This window comes from Alosa pseudoharengus, unplaced genomic scaffold, assembly GCF_046254945.1.
Source record: "Alosa pseudoharengus isolate Yale_2024_CS ecotype anadromous, Long Island Sound unplaced genomic scaffold, YU_APseudo_1.1 YU_APseudo_1.1_scf_1, whole genome shotgun sequence".
NCBI lineage: Eukaryota > Metazoa > Chordata > Actinopteri > Clupeiformes > Clupeidae > Alosa > Alosa pseudoharengus.
The window spans coordinates 58,370,149-58,385,549 of record NW_027468564.1 but is presented as its reverse complement, the minus strand read 5'-3'; the positions used below and the strand labels follow the sequence as shown (position 1 = coordinate 58,385,549).

The 15,401-nt window shown below is 39.4% G+C and overlaps 1 protein-coding gene across 1 annotated transcript; it reads right to left on the bottom strand.

Moving 5' to 3' along the window:
- Positions 1–467: 467 nt before the first annotated feature.
- nthl1 (nth-like DNA glycosylase 1) lies at positions 468–11,608 on the bottom strand. The gene is made up of 6 exons (XM_076295558.1): positions 11,276–11,608; positions 5,256–5,530; positions 4,537–4,707; positions 1,886–2,045; positions 1,663–1,768; positions 468–1,102 (listed from the first exon to the last, which is right to left on the bottom strand). The coding sequence occupies exons 1-6, from the start codon at positions 11,565–11,567 to the stop codon at positions 730–732; spliced, it is 1,377 nt and encodes a 458-aa protein (XP_076151673.1). The 5' UTR covers positions 11,568–11,608; the 3' UTR covers positions 468–729.
- Between the last annotated feature and the right edge of the window lie 3,793 nt (positions 11,609–15,401).

The window sequence follows — 15,401 nt, the reverse complement described above, 5'->3', positions numbered from 1 at the left end:
GCCGTATAATGCAAAGAATAGTTGCATAAAACGATTAGGATAGGAAATCTCCATCATGACTTCACATTCAGTTCTTAGGCTACCTGATGTAATCAGCAATTTAGCATTCATAGGATATTATGTTTTATTGTATTGTAAAGTTAATTTTAACCATCAGTTTGAGTTTGCTTAATACGCCGGACCTCATACAAGCACTCACTTTATTTGGAGTGCCTACTCTAAATCGACTAATCTTCTGCAAATGAACTATACTGGAGATAAGGGCTTTCATCCGTTTCCGTGATGCCTATATTCCTCATAGTTTTGCATAAAATATCACAATGTGCAAATCAATCATGCATAAATTAATACAGCATAATCACACGTAGGCCTATGAGGATGTTCACAGCCTATCTGTTAACGCTCTACTTAGGCTACCTAACATAAGTACATGGCTCCACCTGACAACAAATAACGGTACCATCATAGGAATCCCAGTTTACCAAAAATATGTTTATTTTGTGTACATGGACAGAACATAATCTAGCCTACAGTATAGTGTTAGAAATACCAGCTCTGTGACCAAGGACTGCCATCTAGTGGAAAGTAGAACGAGTTAGACTTGAAAAATAAAACTTTATTTGACTATTTACATGGACGTGCTGTATAAAAGTCAATCTTATTTATACATATTTGAACTACATAAACAACATTGGTCAACAAAGGTCAGTGTAGTGAAGAAGTGTCAGTCTATATTTTGGATCTCTTTCTCAGAATACGGGGGGATAGAGGCGCAGTCTTTGGCTCCTCTTTTATGCTGCAGTGACCAGTGGACTGGTGAGCTGGTGACGATTGACATTTATTGTCCAGAGCAGGAGGTGAAACAGGGTTGTGCTCCTCTTTGATCTTAGGCTTAGATGGGGACATTGCCTTGACTTTGCCCTGGTTGGTGCTCTTCTCTGGAGACCTGGGGTCACTGGTTGGAGGTCTCTTCCTTGGGGAACACTTAAACGCCGAGGGACAGCAGTGCCTGTTGAGGCATGAGGCACACAGGGGACCAACAGGCAGGCACACCTGCTGACCAAACCCCACCAGCAGCCAGTTGATCTCACTCCACAGCTCCCTGTGGGGAGGATAGAGAGAGAGAGAGAGAGAGAGAGAGAGAGAGAGAGAGATAGAGAGATAGAGAGATAGAGAGATAGAGAGATAGATACTTTATTGATCCCCAAGGGGAAATTCAAAGTCTCAGTAGCAGACATCACACACAACATGCACTTACAGCAGAAAAAGCAATATAAGTATATAAAAAAAATTCCACTGCACAATAGAAACACTAGAAGATAAAAAATACAAAAAATACTAAATAAACTAAATTAAATAAATCAGGCACCAGAAGAGAGGACTTTGGTTAGAACAACTCAGATTCACCAGAATCACTGTACGGAGAGCTTTCTGTCTTCATTTGACCACGATGTGGATGATTTGATGTTATAGTGGTCAGTGTATGGTATACTGTATGGTGTAATGACAGGGAAGTCATGATGACAAAGAAAAACAAAGCAAGACAGCATCTTACTGAGCAACATTCAGTAATAAGCAAAATGAACGTACTGTATTACTCTGTTATAAAATAGAAGTTTCTGCAGGTAAGACTATTATATTCATGCAGATTTCAATAGTTACCTTGGCAACCACTCTTCTAAAGCCTGACGCGTCTCCTCTGGGTTTTTTGTTGTGGTTCGAGTCCAACCCAGCCTGTTTGAGATGCGATGCACATGTGTGTCCACCCCTGTGTTTGAATGTCCAGACACACTTATAAACATATGGACACTCCAGCTGCCTCTCAGCAGGAGTAAACAAACAAATAAATCACTGCTGATTCAAAAACCGCAATGTTGATTCATACCAATGCCAGATATTTGGTTCCAGGCTATATCCATGGCGAGGTGTGCCATCTTGGGCCCCACTCCAGGCAGTCGTACTAATCCCTCCACAGAGTTGGGGATGTCCCCACCGTACTCCTGCTGTATCATGGCTGTGCTCTGCTTGATGTATTTCACTTTGGTCTTGGATGGAATTCAGGGAGGAAGGTGGAGACACAAGGTCAGTGAAACACTGGGGTATAATTGTGGGCAGTTCCAGCGTTATGGATGTGACAATTGGACTCATATTGGTAAACAAAATGCCTTAGAGTGGGGGCAAAATTAGTATCAGTGAATTAATTTGCATAACTTTTAACGCAACCTCTGTCCTCTGAATACTGAGAAATCCTCAAATTTCATATAATAAATGTCATCCTAAGAATACAAGGCATTTTATCAGCGTTATGGATGTGACATGAAATGGACACACTTTTGTGAATGATTACAGGTTTTCTACAAACTCTGTGAATTTTAAAGGAAACTGCCGAAACTATGATATATGTACCATGAAAGAGGCTTGAATGAACACAAAAAGTGTGTTTTTGAAACTATGCGTCATTTTCGTAATGCATTATGTAGGAAAAACTGGCGTTATGGATGTGACGGTTTCACGTTATGGATGTGACGTGTCTGAACCAGTCCTCGACAAACTACATAAAACACATAATTAAGTAGTGAATTTTGATATGAAACAATTGAAATAGTAATCATGAAAAACTAGCGATGAAATTATTGCTTCCTCAGTGCCCACTAAGATCCACAGGAAGAATCAGGACAACAAGTAATTTAAAATATAAAAAAGAAATTTATTTTTTTCTTTTACCGTCATCAATTTTGGTCAGTGATTCCCGGGTTACTGAAACACCAGGGAACATGAAACTTGGTGGCCACTCCCCTAAATAACTAGCCCTACCTGAACCGTTGCACCAAAGATGACAAAATATTTATGGTATGTTAGTCTCAAGAGCCCGCATCAACCTAACCCATACCCACTCATTTGTGATTTGCACACATAAAGTACATGCACGCGCACGTGCACACACGCACGCGCACACACACACACACACACAGTCGCACACATACAGACAGGCAAGCACACACACACATAAACACATACAGACAGGCAAGCACGCACAAACACACACACACACACACACACACACACACACACATGCACAAACACCCACCCACATGAATGCAGACACATAAACACACACACACAGGCACGCATACGCATGTGGGCATGCAAACACATACGCACACACACACACACACACATAAACACACAAACACAGGCACGCATACGCACATGCACACACACAGACACACACACACTCTTATAAACAAAAGCAAACTCACATATGCACACACTCATTTACATGCACATGAGTTGCAGGAGTAGGAGATGGAGACAAATTGACAAGCATGATTTATTTTTGCGAAGAGAATATGCATATTTTGTACCGCTATGCGGTACATGTAGTTTATTGCTGCCCTTACTCATGTTACTCTGTGGGTATTAGCTACAGAGGACCTGACACTTCAAATGCTGTCATATTGCGTCACATTTAAAATTAAACTGTGTTAAGCAGACGTGAACGGCAGGCTGAACAGATCTGCAACAGAAGGAGGTTGCTATGTTAACTCCAGCTGCAAAGTCAGCCATCTTCACCAGCTAACACGATAATCCAGTTACTGTACAACATTAGTATGACAGTTACAGGAAGATAATCGCTCAGATTTTTGTTATTAGGCCACTTGAAAATAGGCTATGGCTAGGCTAATCACTGGAGGTATTTTAATATTATGTTTGTTTTGCTAATGGTTAGACAAGGACTCCCTGTGGTTTTGATCAACCTAATCTTTGAAATGTCAATTGTAAACACTAAGTTGAAATGCGTTGAAACTGGCATGCCACCAGAACAGACGTTTTATCGGCTTTGAGGTATAATAAAGTCCCCAGTCTTGTAAATTCACATTATGTAACGTTCATAACGTCACATCCATAACGCACCATTAAAGGTTTTAAAAGTAAGAAAGGGGCACAATTTGGTCATCACACTTTACAGTGATATAAATCAGCTTTGCACAGACACTATGGACATTGTCGCATCAACACTGTATGTGTAGCATAAACTTTTCCTATAAAACGTTATGGATGTGACATGGCCATGGAACTTGCTGACTTAAAAACAAAAGCCTTACAAATGTAAGGAGTTGTGCTCTTAAAGGCAAGCTGAGCATAGACATTGCTCTACCATTCCCTTGTCAATCTGGAATTTGTCAAATGACACAATTTGTTTGAACATTGGGTCCATTTATCCACTTTTGAAATATGGATAATATTACCATGTAAAAAAGTTGTTTCTGTATGGTTGCACACCATATTTATGATGTAAAAAGATTGTAATTCTCCATCAAATTCAATCAGATCAGTTACAAACAATAAAATATAGACCTAAATGAAGATTTTAACAACAGTTCTATTTGCGTATGCACAACTTTTTTTTTCCATGGTAAGGATGACCTTTGCATGGAATTGCCCTTGTATCTTTGCATTTCAGTGGTCAGCAGGTGAGGTTTTGTGGTTGTGTGTATATCTTTGTGTGTGTTTGTGTACTGAGTTTATACTCACCCTCCAAAATCCTACTGGGTAGATGAGTTTCCCCAAAGTATCATCCTCTGTGTTAAGGATGGCAGCTACCGTGAGGCCATGGGCTCGCAGTCTTTGCATAGCTGCTGCAGTCACCTGGTCTTTTGTCTGACTAGAGAGCATGAGTGAAATTAACACCTGGTAGCGCATCACCTGCAGGAAGAAAAAGGGAGAGAGAGAGAGAGAGCGAGAGAGAGAGAGCAAGAGTGAGATAATAGGGGAGTGGTAGATGAGTCAGCGGGTGGGTGAGACCTGATTCTTGTCTTTATTGTCTGTTTTTCCTCATCAATACTAGAAAAAATGCTAACTGGCTCCCAAAATGGCTTGCTTGAATTTAACAACTAAGCACCAGGTATCTGGGGATAACAAAAGAGGAACTATAGTTCGTAGCCAGAGGAGACAATAAGGTTTAGCAGTGTAGAGTCATGCATGTTTCAGAGACTGTCAGAGACAGTGTTGAACAGCCAAGCTAACCAGAGCCATGTGTTTGGAGGCTGCCGTTTGGGCCATGTCCGTTAAATTATTGTGTTAGCTTTCCTCCTGTGACAATCCATTGTTTTGAGAAGAAACATTCATTGCCACTGAATTCCACTGAGGTAGTCTAATACTGCCAACAGAACATATTGACAGCCCTGTGATTACTTCACTTGTCATTGGTCACCTCATCTGTGCCAGTTTTAAAAGGTCATCTGCCGACTCACCTCGGCTGAAACCTGTGTATCAAAGCACTTGGCAGCACCCATCTGGTCTACAGGTGCGTCTCGGACGCTCCTCATCTCACGGATATTTGATAATTGTTGTGTCCAGTTGGTAGGTTCCCAAATATTTTCCTGTTTCACTGCAGCACCATTCTCCAGTTCATACTCCACCTTCACCTGAGCTCTCCTGGGCTTGCTAGATGAGGCAGGCAAGGTGTGGATTTCAGGGACACTTTTGTTATTTTGTTTACAGACTTCAGAGGTCTTGGAGACTTTTTCTGTAAAACAAATAGTAAAAAGCACGTGAACGAGAACATCTCCATAACTGTTAGGCTAGGTGAAATAACATCATGAAATCATAACAGTATCGCAGGGCTGCCAACCCTCACGCATTGGCCGTGAGACACACACATTGATTAGTTTCACACGCTCACACGCCACACCCCCGATTTCTCACGCTGAAGTGTCAACCCGGTCGGTCAAATGCCTGAAAGATGAGTTTATCTATAGATCTACCTGTTGAGCCACTCGTGATCGACTAGTTGCTTTCAGAGACGGTGAGGCGGTTCAAGAGCACCCCCTGTCTGCAATTTTCAAAAGTCCCTCTCATTTGCGATGCTACTTCACAAGCCATGGCAGGCGCACTTTCTCCTGCATTTTCCCGGCTTCAGGTAGGTCTGCTTTGAGTATTTTTCACGCTGAAGTGTCAACCTGGTAGGTGAAATACCTGGCAGATGAGGTTCAAAACTAAACCTATACAGATATCACACATCATGTGAACAAGCGGAATCTAAGCTTTCCAATGATATTAAGTAGGCAGGCCGAGGCCAGGCTTTGATATTAGCGCCAAGTTGCTTTGATAAAGGTTCGCTAGACAATTAACATTGAACTTACATGCAATTTAATCATATTTGCATTTTGCACACCGTGCACACCCATTACTCTCGGTTAAATATCTCACTAACCCTTAACACAACACAATGGCAAACCCAATATCACAATAAACAGCAAACTGTACCGAATTAGGGGTTTGCACGGCGTGTCATCTGATCATCGCCATATTGGAGATATTCGCCTCATTAGAAAGCATTAGGCACTGAAGTAAATCCCTAACATTGTCAAGGGAAATGGTTAATTATTGCCGTGTTTTAGGTTGTACCAATAGGTCAGACTGAGAAAAACATCTGGTGTATATCGACTTCCAAAAGTTATTAAAAAACCAGGGAGAAGGGACAATAATGCCAGAAGTTATCAGAGGAAGGGGGGCGCTTGTGGTTGAACTTGGTACTTCGTCTCCCTCACCCAACTCATATGGATCTGCGGCGCTGCCAATAATCCGTAATTTCTCGAAATATCGCGCTTTTTCTTGTGGTCGAATGGTGCATTCAGAGCACCTCGGAATGACAAGGACCGCCCCCATGGCTACTTTGTTTTTCCGACAGCAAGTGCTTTGCCATAGCCTGGCGGGCCATCCATCGAATGTGTGACAAACACGGATGCCACAACAAAGGTTAAAACATATACTCACTAATCCTAAACAAACAACTGTATTTGCTTAAAATATAGTGTAAGATGCTCATGAAAGAAAATATGCACCTTTTCAAGTGATAAAAAGGGCAAATTCCCAAGTTCACATTAAAACTGTTGGACATAAAAGGCCACATGGACTACAAACGAACTACAACGTGACGACAAAAGTGATGACGAGCCCCTAACTGGGCAACTCTGTTAGCAAAATCTAGCCCCAGTTTCCGACCTCTGACTCACACATTAAGTGACGTGAATGACGCGGAATGATGATGTTTTCACTCAGAGAAAGGTTTTTACGAAGCCCATGAACGCTAGGCAAGTCCTGCGCTATATGCCTTTGCATCTTAGACGCATTTTGATGAGCTTTTCTATTGATTAGACATGGGAACAATCACGTAGGCTAAGATATAGGGGTCGACCAATTATCGGCCTGGCCGATTATTAGGGCCAATATTTAGCATTTTTATAATAATCGGTATCGGTCATTTTTTCCACCGATAACTGTACGTACACCCCGCCACCGACTTGAGCTTCCAAAGAGTCAGGAAGTCATTCATTTTCAATGGAAGCCAGCTTCTCTCAGCTGCCAGAAGCGTCAAATCCGTCGGCGTCGCGTTTTGGGTGTCTGCGGCTTGAGCGTCAAGCAGAAAGTTGAAAGTCAGTCAACTTTATGGTAATGAGCTATGATGCGGTTTAGCGTCCAACGACCAGCAACCAATCGAATAGACGGAAGTAGCCTACATGATAGATAGAAATAGACCTCTCCAGAATATATCCCGCCTCCTAACTTCCGTATCCATCCAACTTCCGGGCGTGGATTGTCTATGGGAAATAACATGGCGTTTTGAAAGATCGTACCTGTCAAACTCTGTAGGTGACAAAGTAGAAAAAGCTGCTGGGCAGATTGGCCTACACACTTCTGCGATCTAGTTTCCACTGGATTTTTTTATTTTCGGTGCCGTTTAAGTAGTATAGTCTATAGTATACTACTTAAACGGCACCGACAATCAAAAAATCCAGTGGAAACTATATGGCAGAAGTGTATAGGCCAATCTGCCCACCAGCTTTTTCAACTTCGCTACCTACAGATGTTTTACCTGTATGATATTTCGAAACGCCATGTTATTTCTCATAGACAATCCACGCCCGGAAGTTGGATGGATACGGAAGTTACGGAGGCGGGACTTATTCTGGAGAGGTCAATGGTGCATTCATGGTGCATTCAGAGCACCTCGGAATGACAAGGACCGCCCCCATGGCTACTTTGTTTTTCCGACAGCAAGTGTTCAAGTGCTTTGCCATCGAATGTGTGACAAACACGGATGCCACAACAAAGGGTAAAACATACACTCACTAATCCTAAACAAACAACTGTATTTGCTTAAAATATAGTGTAAGATGCTCGTGAAAGAAAGATATGCAGCTTTTCAAGTGATAAAAAGGGCAAATTCCCAAGTTCACATTAAAACTGTTGGACACGAAAGGCCACATGGACTACAAACGAACTACAATGTGACGACAAAAGTGATGACGAGCCCCTAACTGGGCAACTCTGTTAGCAAAATCTAGCCCCAGTTTCCGACCTCTGACTCACACATTACGTGACGTGAATGACGCGGAATGATGATGTTTTCACTCGGAGAAAGGTTTTTACGAAGCCCATGAACGCTAGGTTAGAGCACCTCGGAATGACAAGGACCGCCCCCATGGCTACTTTGTTTTTCCGACAGCAAGTGTTCAGGTGCTTTGCCATCGAATGTGTGACAAACACGGATGCCACAACAAAGGTTAAAACATACACTCACTAATCCTAAACAAACAACTGTATTTGCTTAAAATATAGTGTAAGATGCTCGTGAAAGAAAGATATGCAGCTTTTCAAGTAATAAAAAGGGCAAATTCCCAAGTTCACATTAAAACTGTTGGACATGAAAGGCCACATGGACTACAAACGAACTACAACGTGACGACAAAAGTGATGACGAGCCCCTAACTGGGCAACTCTGTTAGCAAAATCTAGCCCCAGTTTCCGACCTCTGACTCACACATTACTTGACGTGAATGACGCGGAATGATGATGTTTTCACTCGTAGAAAGGTTTTTACGAAGCCCATGAACGCTAGGATAGAACATGATGGAACGTAAAATGCTGTCACGTCAGAGCGGCCAAAGCGTCCAAAGCTTCCCTGTACTTTTTTGACAAGCGTCCTTTGCAGAGCGACCAGAGCTTCTATGGAAGCTCAAGTCGGTGGCGGTGTGTACGTTGCCCATGTTCAGGGTGGAAAATAAAAAAGAAAAAAGAAGCCTCCTACATGGTTTACTTGCGCTATGGGCTTGTGAACTTTGACAAAAAAAAGAGGCTGGACAAAATCGACACCCCCCTCCCCCTGTAAAAATCTTGGAAAGTATTGATCTTACATAAGAGTAATTTTACAGTGTGTCTCCTGGGTAACATAGGTACACCTGGTAATTTTTTCAGAATTTTTTGAGACCTGAGTGCGTGGGCCCTGGTTGAACTGACGTGGAATGACCCAGCTTAGGCTATACTTAAAGGAACCATATGTAAGATTGTGGCCAAAACTGGTACTGCAATCACTTTCAAATTACTGTAGAGCGGTGTATCCCCTCCCCCTCCCCCCTGACTCGAGGTTGCCAAAACGGATGCCAAAACACTACTAACTTTGTGATTAGTAGATAGGTAGAGAGTGGCGCATCAGGCCAAAACACAACATCAACATCAGTTGAGTGCTGCAACTTTACTTTTTGAATGACGATATCCTGGCCAGACTACTGTTTGTCACTGATATAAGTATTTGAAATGAACATGATTTCTTAATGTCTAGTGACATATCAGGGCCATTTTATGATTCATTTAAATACATTTCTTACATATGGTTCCTTTAATGACCCTACACATGGACACAAATTGCATGCTTAAATACCCTAAGAACTATTTGAAAACTGTTTTGTTAAACTATTCAACCGTAACACTTGCCATCACGCATGTCTTCCTCTCCCTCTCTCATGCACTCACACACACGATAAAGCATCCTCTTTGTGTCCCTTAATAAGCACATAGCCCATTGTGTAGGCCTACTCTATGAAAATAATTGCTATCACTCAGCTCTTGAATTAACATGATACACAGGATTTACACTTGCAAGTGATGCAAGTTGATAGACAATTGTGTATCAAAAGAAGAAAGAAAAGTTTGCATAATTAAATGCTTTTGAATTAAATTTTTGCAGCATATCGCCTTTACCATCTACCCCCCTTTTTGACAACTGACATATCGGTTTTATATATCGGTTATCGGCCTCCTGTTTTGGTAATAATTGATATCGGTAGATCCCTAGTAAGATATCCAAAGTGCATAATACTCCATTGTACTTCAATCACTGAGTATCGCCAATATGGCCGCGCGTGCTGGGTTACCATAGTTACCGGCCAGAACGTGACGTCGGTGCAAACCCCTAATACAAGGATATAAAGCATGAGTAGTTCCTGAGTAATCCGGTTTTGAAATTGCAACACATTTCTACATAGTCTCTCATTGGGGCGAAATTTAATGTATTCTAATGCAAACTATTTGTCAGTACATACATTTTTATAAATTGCTATGCCATAGATTATCCCACTATCATGGTTCTTATATTGTCAGGTTCCAGCCAATCCCACATACACAGATAAATGAATATTTCTATTGGCATGCTTCCTAGTGACATTTATGCAAAAATATGATGAAAATCAAATAATGAGAAACAAATATTTTTTTCTTGATATAAAGCCTGACATAAGCCATATGCAAACATTCACATCATACATTCCCAGATATGGGTACGTCCTGAAAAAGGGAAGAGCATGTAGGCTAGATGGCCATTACAATGACCAATATCTTACTTAAATGAACTAGCTGAATAACACAGGTGACCACTTCTGCATAATTTCATGGAGTGCTGAATTGACCAATTCTGAACTGTGATATGTAGCATATATGTTTTGTGGTTGCGAACTTGTGTGTGCATGGTTATAATTCTGAAGTGCAAAATAGTTTAGGCTACAGCACAAATATTTCCATAAAAATAAGCAAGTCTGACCTCTGAATTTATTTTGAAAGTGCTCCCGATTGATGCAATTTTTAAAGTTAAAATATACAAACATTTCTTAAATTCTTACAAAACACCCTTAGGACGACACAGCATCAGATGAACGCAGGTTCAGGCCGAGGTCCTAGTAGTAGATCCCTTTGATACCGATGTTAATTTAACTGGGACCCTGGTCCCTACACCTGAGAACCACGTTTTTTTTGCTTTGCTGTACGGTAATAATGCTGAATGAGTCAAACAAAAAGTTCCTATGTAGCCAATGCAGCAAAAATTTGGTTGGCCCCACCAAATCTCACTCCAAGGTTTTTTGAAAAGTTGGCAGCCCTGGTATGCCGTATAGCCAGCAACAGGATGAGACCACCATGGTCTGAAGGTAGGATTAGATACCTGCCCGGGATCCATGAGCCACTATGTTCTTGTGTGAAGTGATGCTGTGCTCTTCTTTCTCCTCCTTAATTCCCACTGAATCAGAATCTGGAGTCTTCACACTCGAGGCCATTCTACTTTTAAGCACGGATAGACTGCGAGGGTTCTCGAGTCCTCTCTTGGTTCTTACAACAACACTACTGGAGTCTTTTACAGCGAAGTAAGGAGAACTCATTTTTAACGTAGGCCTACACCTAGACTCAGCAACAACATCAGACACCAATAACGTTACGTTCCTCAGGAAGAAAAACATAAATACACCCTGAACGTAAGGCTAAAGTAGATGACATTCCATTTCATTTTTTTTTTTTTTTTTTTTTTTTTTTTTTTTTTTTTTTTTTTTTTTTTTTTTTTTTTTTTTTTTTAAATTGCTTTATTGAACAATTCGACACAATACATATACATTAGACAGTACAAAAAGGACAGTAATAATAATACAATAATAATAATAATAAAATAAATAAATAAAAACACACATACACAAACAATAAGTACAGAAAAGATCAATTATGTAAAGAGAAGACAGATTATCTGTTAAGTGCTGTGTTAATAAGACACAACAGCCTATCATTTTTTGAGTTGTTTCTAACTACCTGTAAGGTATTGACAAGCGTATCCATTTCTAAAGAAAATAAAGGGAAAGAAGGCTGCGATTTTTGCCATTTTTGCTTGTGAATGAAAAATTTTGCTTGCAAAATAAAGAAATTTACTACATATTCAAGGGATTTCTTTTCATGGTTTTCATAATAGAAAAAAATATCTTTCATACTAAGGGAGTAAGTTATATCTAAACGATCAAAAATGTACTTATTGAGCTCAATAAGAAATAATTCAGTTTTTTTACATTCAAAGAATAGATGAACTAAAGTTTCATCAACATCACCACAAAAGGAACACTCACTTTGTACATCTGCATATTTGGAGATAGCCATATTCACAGGATATATTTTGTGGAGGATTTTAAAATGAACTTCTTTAACTTTGTTTGTAACACAATATTTGTTAGGCAAAAGCCAAGCTTTTTTCCACACAATTTCCTGAACAAAAGAGCTCCAATAAAATTTCCCCCTGGGAGTGATTATTTTTTTTGTTTGAAAAATTCGGCGTATATGTTTATTGTCACATTTCCTATCAACCAGATCGATTCCACCCAAACAAAGGCTATATTGCAGTACATTCTGAGTACCCTGGTAGGATAAATGGTTTCTAATAAGTTGGGTCAGCCCTGTGGGGATAGCCCTAATCAATGAGTTGAACTCCCTAAAAGGGACTGGAAGGCAGTGGATTGATAAAAATTGCTCATATGACAAGATGTTGCCAGAACTATCAAACAGCGATATAACATTTTGTATGCCATTATCAACCCATCTGGGGAAAAACAGAGATTTGTTCCTGATAGTAATTTGCTCATTATTCCAAAGCAGCATTTTGTGAGGAGAAAAATTGTGAACAAAACATAATCTCCAAGCAAGAAGGCACTGCTGATGAAACTTTGATAAAGAAACGGATAATTTTGTAGGTGAATAATTGCACTTTAGAATAAAAGAGAGGCCCCCAACCTGGTTAAATATATAGTTAGGGATAAAAAACCATATAGAATTTGTTTGTATGAGACATCTTCTGATCCATCCTACTTTAAATGAATTAACTGTATTAGAGAAATCCAGGAAATCTAACCCACCCTGGGCTTTAGAACTAGATAATACCTCTTTTTTAAGTTTATGTGGTTTATTTTTCCAAATGAAATCCAAAAAGATTTTGTTTATCTCTTTTATATTTTTGTCAGTGATAAATAGCGGAATGGAGGGGTATACAAAATGAGACAAACCATCCGCTTTTGCTAGGAGAACTCTGCCCAGCATGCTCAAATCTCTTTGCAGCCAAGAATTAAGAATATTCTTGGCTTTAATGATTTTCCCTGAAAAGTTTAAAGATTGCCTATCCTTTATTTCTTTAACTATTTGAATACCAAGATACTTAACTGTATTTTTTATTGGAATATTGTGTATAAAGCTATCTCCACACTCATGTATAGCCAAAAGTTCACATTTAGAAATATTTAATCTCAGACCAGAAGCCTCAGAGAATTGCTCAACTAAAGATAAAGCATACAATAATTGAGACTTATCATGCAAAAATAAAGTTGTATCATCCGCCAGCTGAGCAATCTTAATAACTCTTTCAAAAATTGTTATGCCCTTTAGCTCAAGGTCATGAACAATAAATAGAGATAGTAGTTCAGTAACCAGCAAAAAGAGGAAGGGAGATATCGGGCAACCTTGTCTGACACCTCGCTGAATATTGAATCTTGTAGATGTATCACGGTTAATGATAACTGAACTGTTTATTCCTTTATAAAACATCTCAATTATACTAATAAATGAGTCACCAAATCCAAATAATTTAAGGGTTTGCAGTAGAAATGAATGCTCAATGGTGTCAAAGGCTTTATAGAAGTCTAGAAAAAAAATGAAAGCTGGGGATCGAATCGCATCAGCATAATCTAAGAGATCAAGCACCAGTCTGATATTGTTTGTAATGTGTCGGTTCTTAATAAAGCCCGACTGTGTCTCTGAGATTATACCATCAAGACCAGATTTCAGTCTGTTGGCATAAACCAAAGCCAATATCTTGTAATCAATGGTCAGAAGCGAAATTGGGCGCCAATTATCAATTAAAAGTGTGTCTTTGCCTGATTTAGGAATAAGGGAAATGATCCCCTGTTTCATAGTTGTAGACATTTCCTTACGTTTTATGCATTCGTTGTACATGTCAAGCAAAGGAACTTTTATGTGTTCCCAAAAATGAATATAAAATTCAACTGAGAGGCCATCTATGCCAGGGGCCTTGCCTTTTTTCATAGAGTGTAGAGCTTTTCTAACTTCATCAAAAGTAATTTTGGAATCACAGATTAATTTGTAATTATCATCTATAATTGGAACATATTTCCTTACTTTATCCATAAACGTAACGCATCTACTGGCATCAAATCTGGAAGAATAAAGTTCACTATAGAACCTAGTGACAAATTTAGAAATCACCATAGGATCATTACATTTATTTCCATCAATGTTGAGGGAAGTTAAAGCCTTCCTCTGACCATTCCTTTTCTCTAATGCAAAAAAGTAGCCGGAATTCCTTTCACCTTCTTCTAACCACTTTGCTCTTGATCTGATGAAGGCACCTTTAGCTAAATCTGAGTACAGCCCATCAAGTTTTAAACTAATGTCTTTTATTTCTACTTTTTCCTCTTCAGTAATATTATTTCTTGTCAGTAACTCATTGAGTCTTTCAACTAATTTGGTCTCATACTGATATTTCTTGGCCTTAATTTTTTTACATCTATCAATAGCAATACTCCTTGTCTTATATTTAAAGAATTCCCACTTTTTTGTGCCTTCCTTATCAGGATCAGAAAACAGTTCTACTATGAGATTCTTAATACTATTATTAAAGTCCTCATCCTTTAGTAAAGCATTGTTTATCTTCCAATAACCACGTAGTGAAGAGGTTTTCTGTCGATCACCTAGTTTAAGGAATATCTGTTTGTGGTCAGACATAGGTGCAACTGAGTGAGAAACATCTAGAATTAAATTAAGAGCGCTACTAGAAACTAAAAACAAATCAATCCTAGATTTAAGAGTTAATTTTTTGTTAGACCAAGTGAAGTCAATTAAATCTGGGTTGAAAAACCGCCAGGTATCAATCAACGAAAGATCAGAGCATAAAGACATAATTAAATTATTGGCAATTAAACCTTGACTTACTTTTGGGGGAAATCTATCTATACTAGCATCACCACATTCATTAAAGTCTCCACCCAAAATAACATAAGAGTTAATATACTTATCAGACAGAGATCTTACTTTGTCTGATATTTCAGCAAACAAGGCTTTGTTACAGGCATGAGAGTTGTGACCGTAGATGTTGCATAAAATAAAAGTAAAATCCTCTTGCTTTATAACCATCATAAGCCATCTCCCTTCAGAGGATTTGGATACCTCCAGTACCTCCCCTTTAAATTTGTGTAAAAAAATAGCTACCCCTGCTGAGTTACTACTTCCATGATTATAGTACACAGTATTTC

Bases quoted from the DNA above. Each gene is read 5' to 3' on its own strand.
- nthl1 (XM_076295558.1), bottom strand. From the start codon at position 11,567: ATGTTTTTCTTCCTGAGGAACGTAACGTTATTGGTGTCTGATGTTGTT. The intron at 2,046-4,536 runs GTGAGTATAAAC...ATTCCATCCAAG, and splicing joins ACCCAGTAGGATTTTGGAGG to ACCAAAGTGAAATACATCAA. The intron at 1,769-1,885 runs GTATGAATCAAC...ATTCAAACACAG, and splicing joins GAACCAAATATCTGGCATTG to GGGTGGACACACATGTGCAT.